The sequence below is a fragment of the Cygnus olor genome, chromosome 20, assembly GCF_009769625.2.
Source record: "Cygnus olor isolate bCygOlo1 chromosome 20, bCygOlo1.pri.v2, whole genome shotgun sequence".
NCBI classification, from domain to species: Eukaryota; Metazoa; Chordata; class Aves; order Anseriformes; family Anatidae; genus Cygnus; species Cygnus olor.
In genome coordinates, this window is record NC_049188.1 from 11,157,634 (window position 1) to 11,175,280 (window position 17,647).

At 47.4% G+C, this 17,647-nt stretch overlaps 2 protein-coding genes and 1 long non-coding RNA gene across 18 annotated transcripts in view; 2 read left to right on the forward strand and 1 right to left on the reverse strand.

Moving 5' to 3' along the window:
* LYRM9 (LYR motif containing 9) overlaps nucleotides 1–1,684 on the reverse strand; it is a 35,999-nt gene extending 34,315 nt beyond the window's left edge. For 2 of the 14 annotated variants that reach the window (XM_040532476.1, XM_040532462.1), the window contains exon 1: nucleotides 1,132–1,451. The gene's annotated coding sequence lies outside the window, so the exon portion shown is untranslated. Of the gene's footprint in view, nucleotides 1–850; nucleotides 1,015–1,069; nucleotides 1,452–1,565 lie in introns of those variants that run through there. The other 12 variants (XM_040532473.1, XM_040532474.1, XM_040532466.1 and 9 more) reach the window with 11 other exon arrangements.
* A 416-nt stretch (nucleotides 1,685–2,100) lies between these two features.
* NLK (nemo like kinase) overlaps nucleotides 2,101–17,647 on the forward strand; it is a 52,986-nt gene continuing 37,439 nt past the window's right edge. For 2 of the 3 annotated variants that reach the window (XM_040532453.1, XM_040532452.1), the window contains exons 1-2: nucleotides 2,101–2,227; nucleotides 2,512–3,512. In XM_040532453.1, the coding sequence (XP_040388387.1) occupies nucleotides 3,055–3,512 (458 nt within the window). In that variant the 5' untranslated portion in view covers nucleotides 2,101–2,227; nucleotides 2,512–3,054. Of the gene's footprint in view, nucleotides 2,228–2,511; nucleotides 3,513–3,662; nucleotides 6,973–17,647 lie in introns of those variants that run through there. The other variant, XM_040532454.1, reaches the window with a different exon arrangement.
* Nucleotides 8,917–17,286, forward strand: LOC121057800. Its single transcript, XR_005813961.1, has 2 exons — nucleotides 8,917–14,504; nucleotides 15,260–17,286. It is a non-coding gene; the product is annotated as an uncharacterized LOC121057800 (long non-coding RNA).

Consider the following 17,647-nt stretch of genomic DNA (forward strand, 5'->3'; position numbering starts at 1 on the left):
AAATACACCCGTAGAAATTGAACTCTACTTAAAATTAATTGTTTCAAGACATGCGATCCAATTAGCTCAGCAGGTCCCTTAACTTCAGAAGAAAAAAGAAATGAAGACACTATTTATCTTTAGACTCAAATAATGCCACTGATAAATTGATTGGCAAATGCATTTAGAATCTAGATTTCAGTACAATAATGCTTATTAGGATATCGCAAAAATTTTCCAAGTAATAAAATTGAGCCATAACAGAACAATGAGTTCATATTGAAAATGTGCCGGAGGATTTCAGAAGCCTTCCAGGCCTCACACCACTTTCCTATGCCTAGACCCTGCTATTATAAAAGGGTGTAAACTAAACCTACCTTTTTTATATATACATAAAGTTTGTGTTTTGAAAGCAAACACGGTAGCAAAACTCCACTACAATTCCAGGCTGCAATATTAGCTATGAACATCTAAAAACACAACAAAAAGTTTTAACAATCTTAATTCCTGCAACTTTTCTTGCCTACTTTCTCTGAAGACAAGGAGTACCCAAACCCGTTCTTAGGAACATTTTGCACTCCAATTTTAGGAACCGCGACAGCCTGTCGCATTTAGACTCCTTTCCTCCACGCTGTACAGAAGCGCAATGGCTTCGTTCGCGTTTTGGAGGGGAGCTCAGAGGAGGCATCGCAGGAGGGGGTACGGCACCAGCGGGGACTGGGCGGGGTGTCACCAACGCACCCTGAGCACCGCGGCTGGCCCGCAGCAGGGGCACACGCACACAGATACGCACAGACACGCACAGACACACACCCACACCCACACACACCCACACACAGACACACCCACGAGGTCAGTGCCCGTCGTTTACCTCCTGTGGAGCCGCCCGCTCCGCTGAGGCGCGCGAAGCCCCTACGGCTCCGACCACCGGCACGGGCACGGCTCTGAGAACGCGAGGCTATAAATAACGCTACCGATCAGATGCGATGCGTATTTATACAGCTAAATGGGAAGTGGTAAAGCTGAGTTTATGTTGTTGTTTTTTTTTTTTTTTTTTTTTTTGTAACCTCTATGTTTTAGGGAACGGTACCGGCACTGCACGGACTAACGGCACGAGGGAGCCGAACCCAGCGGATCCGCACCGCCCCTCACCAGCACGGACTTCGGCGCTGAGGCGGCGGCTGGGCGGGAAGCAGCGCCCGGCACGGGGCCGGCGCCTGACGGGAGCCCGGGGGCGCCGCCGGGGCCCTGCGCGACCCGGCCCGGCTCGGGGCTGCTCAGCCGCGGGGTCCCCGCCGAGCTCAGCCCCGCCGCTCCCGGCGGCTGCCGCTGCAACGGTCCCGCTCCGCTCGGCTCCGGGGGCACGGGGACGGGACGGGACGGGACCGGCCCAGCCGTGAGGCGCCGTGAGGCGGCCCGGCCGTGCGCGGGAAGCGGCTCCGGGCCCGCGGGGCAGCGCCTGAGGTACGCGCCCGCCGCGACCTCCGCGCCCTGCCGCGTCCTCAGCTGACCCCGCCCCCCCGGCGCCATTGGCCCCTCCCGCCGCCCGTCAGCGGCTCCCCCGCCTCCCATTGGCCGCTGCCCACCTGCGGCCGGGCGCCCCAGAGGCTTCCCCGGCCGCCGCCCGGCGCCTCGCGCTGCCATTCGCGGGGCGCGGCCCCTCGGCCGGCGCCGCCGCCGGGCACTGGCGAGCAGAGCTGTCAGTCACGGCGCCGCCCGGCCCCCGAGCTCCATTGGCCCAGTAACCCCTTTTCGGGCTTTCGTCTGCCCTCATTGGCTGAGGGGATCGGATAGGGAGCCGCGGTTGGGCGAAAAGCGGGCCTCGGGGGCGGGACGCGGCCCGGGGCGAGAGCCGATTGGCCGGCGGGCCGGAGCGGCGCCCCGCGATTGGCGGGAGAGGCGGAGAAGGCGGGGCCGCCCGGGGTGAGGGTTGTATGAGGTGAGGGAATCTCGCGGGGTCTCGCCAGCGCCGGGCGCGGAGGCGCGCGGTGATTGGGCGGCGGGGGTCACGGGGGCGGGACTGAGTCAGGGAGTCTCCGCGGCGGCCGAGCCCTATGGGCCGGCCGAGCCGGGTCCCGCTCGGTGATTGGGTGGGGGCGGCTCTCGCGGAGCCTGGCGGGCCGGGCCCCATTGGCTGCGGGCGGGCGTCGGGCGCGCGCCCCGCTGGGGGGGGGGGGGGCCCGGCGGGGGGAGGGCAGGCCGGGTGCGCGTGCCCGCTGTGCGCTGCGCGCTGGGGCTCCGGCAGGAGGTGAGTGCCGGGGGTGCCGCCGCCGGGGGGGGGAGGGGGGGGGGCGCGCGCGCGCGGCGGGGGGGGGCGGAGCGGCGCTGAGCGGCGGGGCCCCACCGCCCGCCGCCCCCGCCGCGCACCGAGACCCCCCCCCCCCCCTCCGCACGCCCCCAGCCCCCGCCGGGCCGGGCCGGGCCGGGCCGGGCCGTGCTGTCAGGGCGCCGCCGCCCCTCGGCCCCCCCCGGCCGCCCCCGTCCCCTCCCGGCCGCCCCCTGACGCCGCGCTGTTGTGTGTGTGTGTTGCAGGCCTTCGAGGAAAAAGTTGCGAAGTGGCGAGTGGCCCGCCCCGCGGCCGGCGGCAGGTGCCCGGCAGGAGGCAGCGATGTAGGAGGCGCGGGAGGCCCGAGGAGATAAGTGGGGATGTGGGCATGGCGCGGGTAGGCTCGGCACGGCGCGCACCGGCTTCCAGGGCAGCGGCTCCGAGCCCTCCCCCCGCGGGGAAGGGGCGCCGAGCGCGGTCGCTGTAAAAAAAAAAAAAAAAAAAAAAAAAAGGAGAGAAAAATAAAAATAAAAGGCGTGCGGACAAAGCAGACCCGCCCCGGCCCGCTGCCCGAGGATGGAGCTTCAGTAGCCGGCCGGGGGGCACAGGGGTTCGCTGGGGGCCGCGCGCACATGAAGACCCCGCGAGCGCCCGGCGGCACCAGGAGATAAGGCCCGAGGGGCTCGATGTTCCGCAAGGTGGGCCGCGTGTGGTGAAACCCAACTTCTGGTGAAGTGTGGCAAATCTCGGTTTTATGGCCAAATGACAGCTTGACCCAGTTGTTGTCCAAGCCGGGGGCATTTTGTTGAATGTCTCTTTGTGGCACGACGGCCAACGCAAAAATGATGGCGGCTTACAATGGCGGTACGTCCGCAGCAGCGGCAGGTCACCACCACCACCATCACCACCACCTTCCTCACCTCCCTCCTCCTCACCTCCATCACCACCACCACCCGCAGCATCACTTGCATCCAGGCTCTGCGGCTGCGGTACACCCCGTACAGCAGCATGCCTCTTCGGCGGCTGCGGCCGCGGCGGCTGCGGCCGCGGCCGCGGCGATGTTAAACCCAGGGCAGCAGCAGCCATATTTCCCATCACCGGCACCGGGTCAGGCCCCTGGACCAGCTGCAGCAGCCCCAGCTCAGGTACAAGCTGCAGCAGCTGCTGCAGTTAAAGCGCACCATCATCAGCACTCACAACATCCACAACAGCAACTGGATATTGAGCCGGACAGACCTATTGGATATGGAGCCTTTGGTGTTGTCTGGTGAGTAAAGAAAAAAACTGAACCGATCTTTCCATTTTTATTTTTATTTTTTAACCAAATCATAATTCATTCTTGGTTTTGCCATTTGATCCAGAATACAAGAAAGCTGCTTACCACGGGTTTTTTGTACTGGTTCTTCTCTCTGCTTAGAAAGTTGGCTTCACTTGTTTCTCTTGGCAGAACGAGGTTTAGAGTGGTGAAGAGCAACCTCCCGTTAACAGGCCACACCGCCAGTCTTCTTTAAGATGAACGCAGCGTGTTTACATGCCTTCTGTGCATTTAATTAGAATATGTATTCTGTTTAGCTAAGCTGTACTTCCTAAAATTTCAGGTTAACAAATGAGTATTAGAATATATGTTTTGACCTGACATAAGAGCTGGAAATTGAAAGCGTATGAAAATGTCTTCCTCCTTCAGTTACCTGTCAAGATCTTTGTCTAGGAGACGGCTTGACCTGCAGTGGTATGCTATATGCTGCCTACAACAGAATATCTGAACTTTGCTCTCCTCTCATAAATGTAAATGGGATTTTCTGTCTACTGTACTACTGCCTACAGCTCTTTTATTCCCCCAGCTGCTGTTTCAGAGGATTTTGTCAGTGGATCGTAATCTCTTCTAATATATTTTGTGACCACCTTAATGTAATGTATGCAATTATTGCCCTTCAGGATCACTGAAGCGAAGCTAGAGTGATTTTTGAGTAGTTTTTTATAAGCCTTTGCCAGACTTACCCTGTTCCGTAAAGCTTTGTGGAACCATAGGAGATGCCTGGGTTTTGTTTTTGAGAGCAAGCGTACTGCAGCACGCTTCCTGTGCAGGGAACACCAAGTCTGAAGTGGGTAACTGTGGCGCGTCCCTGCAGAGCTTGCCTCGGCGCTCGGTCGGTGTGACTTTGTGTTGCGTGAGGAGTTCTGCTTCAGGTACTGCCCGTGCTTGGACTGTACCGAGGCAGAAGTGCCGTGCGCCTGGGGTCGTGGCCGCTGGCGGCGTGCAGCGCAGAGAGCTTCGCGGTACGGGGCTGGGAGCACGGCACGGTAGTTCCTCGCCCCTGCCCTGGCACGGGTCACAGCAGTATTTGCAATAAACCGTCTTTTCTAGGAGAACCGACGGGCTAGGCGTAGCTTGGTGTTAGAGCTGATCCTGTGCCCCTGAACTCAGCAGGTCCAGGAAGTTCAGCTAAACGCTGACTTTTCAAAGTCGGGGGGTGCTGTTGTGCAGCCGGCGCTGTGCTGCTCTCGCTGCGATAGCGTACAGAAGTCTATGAAAGAACGGAAACTGAGAAGAAATCTTTAAAATACGTATCTAAAGATTATTTCCATCTGCTTGTGTATTTATTTCTGGATAAAGTGTTTTTTTCTCTTTAATCTTAATTGTTACAGGCTGGCTTAAATGTAGGGTGTTATGTAAGATCAGACCTCGTTATCGTTCGTTTCTAACATTTTGTTTACCTCTGCATATTTCCTGGGGATCTTTATTTTTCTCAATTTTATTTGCCAAAAAAGATCTTTGCCAGGAGAGATCTCTTTTGTAATATTCAGTAGAATAAAAGGTTACGTTTGCATATTTAAATATCATATCATTAAGAATGCTGAGGAAAAAATGTGTAGAAATAAGGAGGGTCTGCAGGGACTGATGTTGGGCAGGGTGCTGCCAGAAGTGCCCCTTGGTCCCCAGACCCCTGGCTGTCCAGCTGCACCCACACAAACAGGAATTGCCACTGGTGAGACTGTGCTTGCAAAGTTGTAACTACAGCTTTTACTTCAAGATAACAATAGTTTTGTGGCCTTTTTATTTTTTTAAAGGTCATGGGGGTGTTAAATGAACTAAAAGCAGAAGCCTGGAGGTCAGATCTCCTTGGTAAAGTCGTAACTCTGTACAGACTGAGAACATAATCGGCTGAAATCCAGTTTCTCTTTGCTCACGTGTGTTTGAGTTCTGTGGTCACTGTTAGGCTTTTGGCATCTCGTATTAACTACTGCAAGTGAATGGGTACTGCATTTGGGAGTCTGCGCGTCAGCAAGAGTTAAGCTGAATTTTAGATTTCATTCAAACCGTGAAAGCATGCCTGTGTAATTTAATTCCGGCTGTATAAGATAATGGAACTGAACATAAACATTGAGTTGGGTATTTACACTTCGGGTTAACTTAGACATGAAGAAATGCATACTTTGGTGCAAATGTAACGTGAAATTTTCAGCAAGATAAGGCCTAAGCTGCTTGTGAATAAGGATTCTGTTGCGTAGCTGTCTCTCTTCCTGAGCACTTACCGGCACTGATAAATAACTGAAAAGTTCATATATGTATTGGGGGAAACTGGTGTTATTCGACAGGCAGTTAAGTATTTGAAGGAGTAGTCTTTCATCTCACTGCTGCGATGTGTCATCGCGTTGTCTAGAAAGATGCAGCTTGTCCTGCAGTTAGGCTTAGCTCCTCAGAGAAGCCATCGGCAGGGAGCGGTACCGAGTTTCCCGTTAGGTTACTGGGAGAGATTTTGTCTTGGCGTTGAGTTAGCGTTCGTCATTAGCTCGTTTGTCTGGTGCTTTATGATGTGTTGGGGTTGCTAATGTGCTGCTGGAGTTTGTCACTCACGAAGAGCTGAAGCATCGTGCTTCAGCATTTTCATGATTAACTCCTGCGGGCTGCACTCTCAGTTGTGTACACAGGCTGTGTCCGTGATTATCTAGACACCAGTAGGTCCTAAATGAACTGTCCTGGGCACCTCTCCTGTGACTGAGTGTTGATTTTAACATGAACTTCACCCAAACTGGCGAAGTAGAAAGGAATCTCTTCAACAGTCACCGTTAAATTGCTGCCTTGATAGAGCAAGGGTTTGAAGTTGGCATTGCGCGTGCTATCGCCGCGCCGAGCCTCGCTGTTCCTGCACACGCAGAAGCGTGGGGGTGGCAGGGGAGGTGCAGAGGCAGGAGGCGTACGGGGGCCTCCCACCAGCTCCTGCAGATTTGCTTAGTGTTCTGCTCTGGCGGAGGGCCGAGAGCTGAGCTGTGTACCTGTCCTGCTGACAACATCTTAAAATACTGGGGAAATAAAGCCAGATTTTAGTTTCAGTGAAAGCTCCGTGCCCCACGTTTCAAAACGTGTATCTGGTGTTGGGAAGCCTTGTGTATACCCTAAGAATGAGGAGCTGTCCTTTGCAGAAGTGCTCCCTGTTTTGGTGGGCAGACGTGCTACTGCCATCTGGTGGGATCCTTAAAAATAAGAGAGAGAAAAAATGCCGTGAAGCTGGCTCGGGAGTGAGGGGCGAAGACTCGATACATCTGCAAGAGGAGCTCGTGCTGCTTTCATGCCAAGTGCCGAGAGCAGAGGAAAACTGCAGCTCCCGTGGAGGCAGGCGGGGAAGGATTACTTTTGTTGCTGGTTCAAGCTGCTGGGATTGTATGGGAAGGTCTCGCTGGTTGGGGTACGTCCACTCCCTGAGGGTAAGAACCTGCGCCTCTGTAAGGTGTGTGGGGATGGGGTTTGTCATGTACGTGTCTCTAATTGCGAGAAGTTATCATCAAAGATTATGAAATCACGCAATCTGTTTTATTACTACAAAAACTATGTCAGAAGGCACCTATCTCTGTGGTACAAATGAAACTAGAAAAAAGATGCAAGTTTGTTTTTTAAAAAGGCCTGATTTATGTGATTTTAATTTGCAGTGTGGTTTTCAATGTATTTGTTTCTAATGCTTTTTATCCAGAAAGCCAAATAGCAGTATAATGTTGCAAATAGTTTGGCTCTTGATTTTAAGATAGTACAATATGTACAAGCTGTTTTTAATGGCAGAAATAATTTAGTTTAATTTTATACTTAGTTCCTGGACTTCAAAGGCCTGAAATCACTACGGTCAATGCTAAGTAAAAATTGAAAAAAATATTGCATATAATTGATCCATGTTTGTACCATAGAACAGTTTAATGTGAGCTTCATCACCGTGCTGATCCTAAGCAGAGCAGTAGGACAGTCATTGTTAGGACAAACCGCTAACCTCCCGACCGATACTGTGAGGGAATGCCTCGTGTTGAGCAAGTAAGCAATGTAGCTCATTTGTTCGGGACAAAATCGCTAGAATATCTATTAGGAAAAAAAAAAGAGGTTACAGCTTCAAAAAGCATATGAGTAACTGCAGGAGAAGTTCCCCTCTGAGGTGTGATGGTGCTGCGAACCCAGGTGATGTTTTGCATGGTTAATGCAAATGATAATGCAAAAGTCCAGCCTGGTAATTGTGGAAAGCTTACGGAAAGTTCAATTAGTAAAATCTGGTTTATGAAACCTTTTAAGTCTTGTGGGTGTGAGAGATTTTTTTCCAAGTTAAAGTTGTTTGTATTATAGTCTTTTTCCAGTCCCTCAGAACTCACCTGCTAGTGGAGTTTTGTGAACGTTGGGGAAAAAATACCCTGTTTTAGTATTAGCACTTGGATGGACAATTGTGTTGCTGTAAACTATTTTGTCTGCCGTTTTGTGTTAATCTAAATTGACTTTTTAAATTATTGATTAAACAAAAAGCAACCTACAGAAGGAGTCTAAAATTAACCCTGGAATTTTCGTTGTGAATGGGACTGAGGATGAAAGAACTGTAGGTGGGCAGTGGTATCCCCGATCGATGTACGTATCCACCAGAAATCGGATAAAGAGCCTCTGGGAGCAGTCACCTGGGCCAGCGCTGGTATCTGGGAGAAGAAGGTCCCTACAAAACATTCCAACTAAGCAAATGCAAGACAAATCCAAAGAGCATTTTAACTTACTGGTGTTACGCCTGGCTAAGATGTGACAACAGTACTATTCACGTGTATAACGTGGGGTTTTTTGTAAGGGTAGAAAACATCCATGTATGGCATGATGTGTTGATTTTTGGTGTAATAAGATTTGCTTTTAGTAATGGGACAACAAAAATATAAATATATAAAAAATATAAATGTAAATAAAATGGTCTTCCATCGCCGCCGGGGCAGAGCCTCCTGGGCTCCTCGCGGGCTGTCGAGCTGTCCTGTGTCCCACTTCTTGTCCCGTGCTGCTGCCTGGGCGCCTGCTGCAGGCGGGCAGTGAGGTCCCGAGAAAGAGACATCGACATCGTCCTTTGTATCCAGTGACTTCTCGGAGGAGACCGTGAGGGTGCCTAAGGCAAAAGAGGCCATGCTAGAGATGGGCGGCTACAGAGCAGCGCCTGTATTGTGTTTCACACTTAGCATCGCAATTCAAGAATCTGCAGGTGCTTGTTGTTAACTGGTATGTTGGTGCTTTTTAAAGGGCTGCTTTATTTAAGTTGGATTCTGGATCTCTGTCCGTGAAGAAATACAGCAGGACAGGGACGTTTGTTTTTTTTATACAAGATACTCAGCAAAGCTTGTATGTTTAAGTTGTTGGTGTTTTCCAAATTTCATGAGAAGAAAGATTCTGTTAAGATTGAAACAACCGTGCCCCCAAGGTGCTGAGGTAAAAGAAACCCATCCAGTAACTTCTTGGGCATAAATGAGGCGCTGGGAACTGAGCGGAATTCTATCCAAGTGATGCACCAGGTTGTCCGTTATTATCTTGTAGGATGATGCAAGGGGGAAGGAACGTGGATAATATTTTTTCCTCAAAGTTGGGCAAGGACCACGTGAAGTAAATCAGTTCACTGTAGTTTACGCCCAGGTCAGCATTTTACAGGTCACTCGCAGCGCCCGTTCTGCCGCGGCACCTGCCGGTCGTGCTGTTGGTGCCCACGTGAAGCTGCCCGCTGGCAGGGCAGGTCATGGTGCCGCTCGGTGTCTTCTCTTTCCTCTCAGCTCCACAAATGTTACGGCAGAACAGCCTGTAACTGGATCGACAATCCAATACTGATTTTTCAGACATGTTTCAGATGTTCTTTCCCCCTCTCTCCTCAAGTACTTTTTCACTTCTTTTAAAGAGAGTTTGTCGTCCCTCTCACCAGCCAGCAAACAGATGCCTCTGGTGTTTGTAAATGGAATATCAGAAGTAATGTAAAAAGCAGGATCTATATTCAAAACACCTTGTAGGGTTTACTGAAAGCCCATTTATTTCTGGTCAAAAGAATTCAATAAAAAGAAACTGGGCTCAGTTACTGCGATTTCCACTGTAACATTTAGAATTTAGGAGTAAGCGCTTGGTCCAAGCTTAAGTTATAAATATTATTACAAGAGTAATCTGTCTGAAAATGTTTGGCTTTCGTTTCTGCAATGCAAGTATGTGGCGTGCCTGGTACTATTGCTTGACAGTCGATGTCCATTTAAAATTCCTGTTACGGATTATTTAATGACTGTAAGCAGTGAGTAAGCTCTCTTGCTCAGTACCAACTTTACGGAGCTGTAAGCATGCCCTGTAAACAAACAGCAGGCCGATTGACCAGCCTGTGCTTGGACTCGCCAGTTCGAGTCTGTCCCGACTTACCTGCACAGCTGGGAAGTTCTTTAGGAAGTAAATAACGGCCTTTGGTGTCGGAGCTTCAGCGCTGCGCTGGCAGCCAGGCTCGTTAGCGCTGCTGCAGGCGGGCGGGTTTCGAGGTGCTGAGCCCATTGAGCCCCGTTAAGGGTTAGGGGGGCGAGGGTGTCCCACGCGTGTGCCAGGGGGCGGCGGGGGCAGCCTGCGGAGGATGGGACGGGGATGGGTTAGGTGGGGACACAGCACTGTGCTGCGTGCAGCAGCCGCTGCCATCGCTCGCTCGTGTCTATCGCGGCGCCCTGGCTCGGGGCTGGCGGTTCTCTTGCCTGGGCCAGAGCAGCGCGGATTGGTTTTTGAGCCCAGGAACAGGCCCTGTCGCTCGCTCCTGAAGTTGTCTCGTGTGGATGTGTTTGGCTGCTCTACGAAGCTTTAAGTGCAGTAGGTGTGGGCAGAGTCCTAGCATTGTAATTTGAAAGTACATCGCGTAGTAGGGGCTGCAAATTTCGCTGTATTGCGAGTCAAACCAACTATTACATCCAATTCTGTAAAGCAGACCCCCGCGTGAGGTAGTAGATGCTTAAATGAAAGTGGCTTATGACAGGCAGTACAAATACGTATGTAAAGGACAGAGGCTTATGTGGTTAATGCATTTATTTATTGATAATAGTATTTAACTGTAATAAGCAGTAACAAGGAAAAAGTGAATGTGAGTGGAAGTGGATGGGATGGGGAGTGAATGGGTAGTAGCTGAAGGTGCTGCGAACCATGGCAATTACCTGCTGTCTAGATATGGAGAGGCTATAAAAATTAGCGTTGTGTCAGTAGGCCATGCTTTTTAAAAAATGCGACAAGTAACCTTTTCCGTAAAATACATTTCTTCCCTTTGTTCTAACTGCTCCTTTTCTTCTCCTCCACCCCTTTTTCTTACTTTCCAGTGTTGGCTGTGGTACTTTCTGAAGTGCAGCTCGCCAGCAGCAAGTTTAAACGTCGACAGCAGTCGACAGCAGGTACGGGGCTCAGCGTGGACAATGCCAGCCACTCCTCTGCGGAAGGCTCTTGAGCTCTGTCTGCCGCGGGGGCAGCGGGCAGGGGCAGCAGGCAGGGGCAGCAGGCAGGGGTAGCCTGTCTCGCCCATGGTCTGCGGTGCCCTGACTTGGCCAAAGCACGATGTGTTCAAACCACTATGGTGCTGATACTGTTAGTAGTTGGTACGTGCTGATGTTGTAGAGCAATCCGATAGCCTTGGTCGGTTAGATTGGCAGCACGTTTTTCCAGGGTTGTGACAGTAATTTTGCTACAGGTTGCCTGCGGAGAGTTTCTGTGATCACGGAGAAATACGCGGAGGCGCGTGGCGTGCGGGTGCCCGGGCGGCGGTACAGGTACAGCAGTGCCATGGCAGCGGGCGTGCCGCAGACCGCCCGAGGTGAGCGCAGCCCGTTGCCGAAATGCGCTCCCATCAGTGCACCAAAATGCGTGTTGTGCAGGGCTTGCAGGCAGCTGAACAAGGATAAATGTTCATGGAAGCCTCGTTCTCTAAAATAAAGATTTCTCTTCATCCTGACAGGTTTAAAGTTGGTGTAAGAACAAGCTGAGCTTCGTTATGCTGTTTAAAATCGTATTGCTTTTCTCTTGTTACGTGAGAGCGGTGGAGAAGTAAGGGCAGCCGTAGGTCAGCCGCGATGCTACCTGACTTCGTGGCCATGGCCAGTGGCCCTGTACTATGTTTAGAAGTACTCAGTAAGAGCTTGAGCCTTCATCGCGAGGGCTGTAGCAGGATCAGTGTGTCCTAGTCGTATCTTGCTTTAATTTCCTGTTGTGTTTTTTTCTGTAAAGGCTTGGAATCGCGTGCGTGTGTGAGTGGAATTTCTATGCTGGTTTTGATGTTGTTTATAACACCAGAACGGTGATAGCAGAATCATTTCAAAGAATAGACGTTTTGATAAGTTATCTTCTGTTATTTCCTTAATTTTCTTGGAACGTGGTCTGAAGGTATTTGTTGTGGAATTAAGAAAAAATAAATTGAGCTTTCTGTTGAAGAATAGTTGCAGGAAATTTTATGGAAAATTAAAATATATTGGGAAATGTGGGAATCCTTGGACTCTAGTGAATGATTTTCTTTCCCCCATTCTCTTTCATACGCAAATATGGTTTAGTAGGTGCAAAAAAAAATGCACCTACTGGAGAACGTGGTAGTTTAGTTTCCTTGTCATTTTGGAATGGTGCTATTCCAAATTTCAATCCTAAATCTATTCCTAGTTTTACAATAATATATTTTTTCCTTGTTCAGGCACCACCAGGCGGTGCTCTTATAGTTTTCTTCATTTTGCTAGCTAAATGCAGTGGCAGAATAGAGCGTTTGCTTAATGGGAGCAGTAAGGCTGAGGATGGTGTTGACCTGACAGTCAGGTAGTTACTTGGCTTTGTTCTCCATCGTTTATTTTTTTTTCTGAGAAGCTACTGACTTTCTCTTCCCTCTTGAATGTGTTTATAGCGTTTCTTTTTATTTCAGTTAATACATTTTATTACTTAATATAAATGCTTGAAACCATTGAAGAATACTTGTCAATGAATAGACAAAACTCATTTCATAAACATAGCAGCGTTTTTCAGGCATGGGTAATCTTTGTGCAGCAGTTGCTGGTCTGTGCTGGCACTTGTTGATTTCCCCGGGTGCAACTTGCAAGGCCAGCAAGTTGCAGCTTAGGAAGGAGAGAGGCTGGCCTGTGGCCTAGCTCAGTGGACTCTTTCCCTGAAAACCATTTAATTTTTCTTTAAGTGTTTTGGTTGCTAGTTGATATGTTGAGGTTTACTATGGTTGGAAGAAGTGCTGGGAAGGTTGTCCCGCAGGCCCTCCCGAGCCATTCTCATTTAGGTCCAGCACCGCTGACGGGCGCAGCTCCCAGCGCTGCTCTCGGATCAGAGGCGGCCTCGGGGCTGCCCTGCACAGAGGGGCTGCCCTTCTCGCAGCGAGCCTTTTGGCTTCCCCGCCTTGGTTTGTTTCTAAAGGCCTGAGACAACCCATCTGAAACTATCTGAGAGCACTAAGCGAGAGTTTTCTCTCCCCAGAGGTCATATAGCAAGTAGAACAGAAGCTCTGTTAAAAGGGCTTTCTAATAGGGCAATATAACTTTTCTTTGATGTTTCTGTAAATTCTTGTTGGCTTGTTCGCTTCACATTTCTGATTCGGAGGGAAATTATCTCACAGGTAGGTATTTAGGGAAGAATGGAGACAGTGTAGCAGCTATTCCCAGGCTGCTTGCAATCCATCTCTCATAATTTCATAAGTTCCTTGGCTAGCAGTTTTACATAAGACAAGCAAGAGAATTTTCTGAATCTCATAATGCTTCTGAATCCCCTATGCTTTCCCCGAGTGCCTTTGAAATCCTCTAGGCCAGACCTCCTTGATGGTGATTTGTAGCTAGTGGGTGTGTTGATGAAGCAAAATTATCCTTTTTGTTATTGTTCTGACTGACTGAGGGGGCATGGATCAAATAGGTCATGGGAAGACGTGTGATACTGATAAAATTAATATGCATAATGTAGTACTGCACAAGGTTACGAATGCGGACTGTGTAGAATACTCTGCATCCTTGGCATGCAAGCGTGCCCTGACTTCAACAGCTACTGCAGCTGGCTTGAACCATGACTAATGCTTAGAAAGGTGCATCTGCAAACTAGCTGCTAACTCATCATGTGCATATTAAAAAATAAAAAAAAAAAAAAGTGAAAATAGTCAAAACACTACAAGAAAAATTGAGATGCTGTTTCTTAACAAAAGTGAGGAGTCTTACAGTCAATTAGCATTTTTTGAGTCACGATTCCTTTTCTAATTACAAGGACATATCCAGAACAAACAAGAATATACACAGGCTGAAAGTGACATCTTGGAAAATGAAGGTCTAACAATAGTTTTCTTAACCGCACGTCTCCTCTAAGTCATCATTCTGGAAGCTAATCTCATTAACATGAGGTACAGTTAAAGGACAATGGGGAGAGAAGTTCCCACATAATAATTGCTGTTAATTTAAGTCCTTGTGAAAACAGGGAGAACTCTGCTTTTCCTCATCCCTTATTCCTTCCACTGTTTGGAATTGGCCTAATGAATTCACTTGTGACCGTCCACGACATTTTCTATATTTTTCTGTGATAGTGCCTAATCTTTTTTGACAAGTATAGTAAATATGGGAGTTGAAAGATTCAGTTTTAATTTAGGAGCTGAGTTTGGTTAAGGATGCAATTTCACAGCCAAGTAAGTGGCAGCCCACCAATGTGCCTGAACTATCACTCGTGTGACAGTGTCCTAAATTGTTCGTCTTTTATTTAGTGCTGCTTCAGAAGTGAATATTCAGATTATGAATCGGAACAAAAGAATGTGAAATTAAGACCTGGAAAAATTATTTTCAGGTTTAAATCTTAATGCCATTATCGATTGCCATTGGTGATCTGGCAGAGCAAGAAAGGCATTTATCTTCCCCATTCAGCTCCAGATCGCTTCTCGAAAAATGCCTGAGTGCGTCTTCTGTGAAGTGCTTCTGTGTCAGTGGCTACCATAGGCACAGCAAAAATCCTGCTTGGGACCGGTCTTTATGCATGATTATCCTGATAGAGAAGGTAATAAAGCAATACTAACTGGCAAAAATATTTAAAAAATATATATATTTTCCCGTATATCATCTGATTTAATTCAAACGACAAAGTCAGAGTTCTACCTAACAGCTTAACTGAAAGCAGGGTTTAATTATGAAGTGGAAAGTACCTTTTATTTACTTATTTATTAAGTTATTAAAGATGGCTTAAGGTAGTAAAGTGCTTTTCTGGTGAGGTTCGTATTTGCACAGTGATTGTATTTGGAAAGTGAGGATTAAGGTCTTCCATTCCGCTTTTGACTGCGGGGCATTGACATACTTAGCGAGCCCAGAGTCTGCACTGCAACTTTCCTTTTGCCCCTGCTAAAGGTGAAGATGACTTAGGTTATTTAGGTTTGGATTGTTTTTTGTTTTCTAAAGGATTTGAAAAGTAGGTGAATGTTGACAGAATCGGGACCAGCCTTGACCTACTTGTGGCTTTTTCTCTGATCTGTCTTGAGTATGTCACGTTATCATTTTTATGCTACTGTTTACTCATCTGAAGACTCACCTAAAATGCTAAGAACCAACATGTTTGGTAATCTGAACATTAAATCTATGTAATATTACCAGTCCCACAATTGTTGCCAAGAAGATTTTGCCATCTTCATATGACCTGGTAAAAGGAATCCTTCTGTAATAATTTTTATTTCATGCTGAACTGCTCTTTAAACTTTGGGTCAAAAGTGTTTTCGAGCCATTAACTTAATTCCCCTCTGAAACTTCATGTTTTCTTCCAAGAGTCTGTATTCCACCTTAGAGACCTGAGAAGACTGGAATTGCAGCGATGATGGTGATTTACGTTATCACAAGGCTTCTGACTCTTTCAGAATAGAGAAACACGTATTAAGATTTTCAGGTCAGTTCATGGGAAATCATTTAAAACTCAATATGGCTTTGAAACTAATAGGTTAGACAAGAGCCCTGCAGGTCTGTCTTTGGTGTTTCTTCAGATGAAGTTGTGAAACTGAAATTGCTGCTGTGTAGGATATAAATTAATTTGGTTTATAACAATTCAGGGCTTTATTGTGTTTTTGTTGTTGTTGTTGTTTGTTTCTTTGTTTTTAGAAGAAAGAAATACAATTTCCTTGTAGATCTTGCAATATTTATATATTTACAATGTCGTGGGTCTTTCTTAAATCTTCATTAATATACATTAAAAAGGAAAAAAAAAAAAAAAAGAAAACCTTCCATGTTCCAAAAATATCCCACAACCCTAAAGCATCTTCCAGGCTTTTGGGTTGTACTGGCTATAAGTTTGTTTTTCACTTGTGTTTTGACATGTCCCTTCTGCTCCTGCAGTAATTCAAAGAATGGCTGCGCAATTTTGGTCACATAGAAATCTTTACGTGGGAGAAAAGAAAAAACAGAGCAATTTTCAATACTTTACATGAGTAAAATGTGCAGAGGAAACTTCAGAAATCTGTTGTCCTCTTGCCTTGTGCAAAGGGACAAGGAAATTGCCATTAATGTAGTTGTGCTCTTTACCACTACTGTCAAAATATATAAAGGATTATCTTCAGTTAGAGTTGCCACTATGAAAAGAAACTGTATTGTCTGTGAAAGAGGTAGCAGTAAAAGAGCTTTTGTCAGATAGTGTTCCTGACAAAACAGACAGCACTGTTCGTTTTGTTTCTCTGCTCTTAGTTTTGGTTTATTCAGCAGAGGAAGAATTGGATCAGTGTTTGCTTGGTCCATTGTGAAACGGTGGTGTTGGCAATTACGGTGCCGCACAAGTTTTACATTTAAGTGAGACTTTCATGTTAAGGTCTATGATTCTAAAGTCTATTGCCACACAGGGCAGATAGATAACAAATATTGTTGTCTAAAATAATTTCTGGCAAGAGGAGTGGAAGGGAGAGTGGCAACTAATAAGTACTCTGTGTTGTAATGCAGCATTCTGCATTTTTATAACGAATGTTCTGCATTATGATAATGGACAGGGTACAAGCTGAAACTTGGAAGGACAGTAAATAAGATTTGCCTCTTGCAAATAAAACCTTGGTGTACGTTCATAGATTCCTCACTCCTACCAAATTTTGGGGGTGAACATAAAAAGCAGTATTTCAGAAAATTAAAAGGCACTGTCAGCCTCATGCAACAAATGTGTCCGAGTCTGGAGGCTCAGTACACCAAGAGATACAACTATTTCCCTTGGTTGTAGCACAGAACACAGGATTGTGCTTATTTTGGAGCCAATTCCTGCATTTCAAATATTTGTTGCAGACTTGGGTTTGAATACTCTGCTGATTTTTCGTATGCTGGCAAACAGCCAAACGTGGTGGCAGTGAAAAATCGGGATGGCTGCAATAGGGGGGACTTACCTGGGAAGGTGAAGTATTGAAATAGTGAGGTGTGGCAGTTGCTCACGGTGATTATGCTTGAGCCTCGTTAGAGTAATGAGGCAAGAGGAATTAATCGTTGTGTTTTTTTTGTTGTTTTGGTCCCCCCCGCCCCCAGGAGAGGATGGCAGGGGGGACGAGAGGTACAAGGGAAAGCTTGTAGGGAGATCTGAGATGCTGTGGATGATTAGTGCTGGAAGCTAGGTATCTATCTAGAGAATATGACCAGAGGTTTTATTAACCTACTTTCCTGTGGAGGTACAAAAATGTTCTAGGAACTGTGCCAAAGCCTAGAGGCTTGTTGGACATGGAGAAGAAGGTTTGACATTTGGATTTTCTTTGGTTGGCTGGTGGGAATGGGAATGGAGGTCAGTGAATTGGGACAGCAACGTAGTAGGTCATGTAGTTATGGTATATGTTTGGAGGGAAAAAAAAAGGAAAAAAAGGAGGAAAAAAAGAACAAAAATACATGGAGATTTATACGTCTATTGGGCATGTTTATTTATTAGCATCGCAGACTTTAAAGAGCCATGATATTGACTGAAAAAAAAAGAACATAAAAATAAAAAACACAGAATGAATGTCCTGTATAGTGCAGTAGTTACTGTAGCTATAGTTCATGTAGGCAGTTGGGAAGTAAATAAAAAGGTCTCAAGCATAGCCAGAAAATTTAGTGTAAACGGGGAAATAAATTTGATTTGAAAAGCAGCTTCAATTTTAAGCTTCCATGAAGGAAGACAAATTAAACGTTTTTAAAGATATTAACCATAACAGTATCCCTTTAATT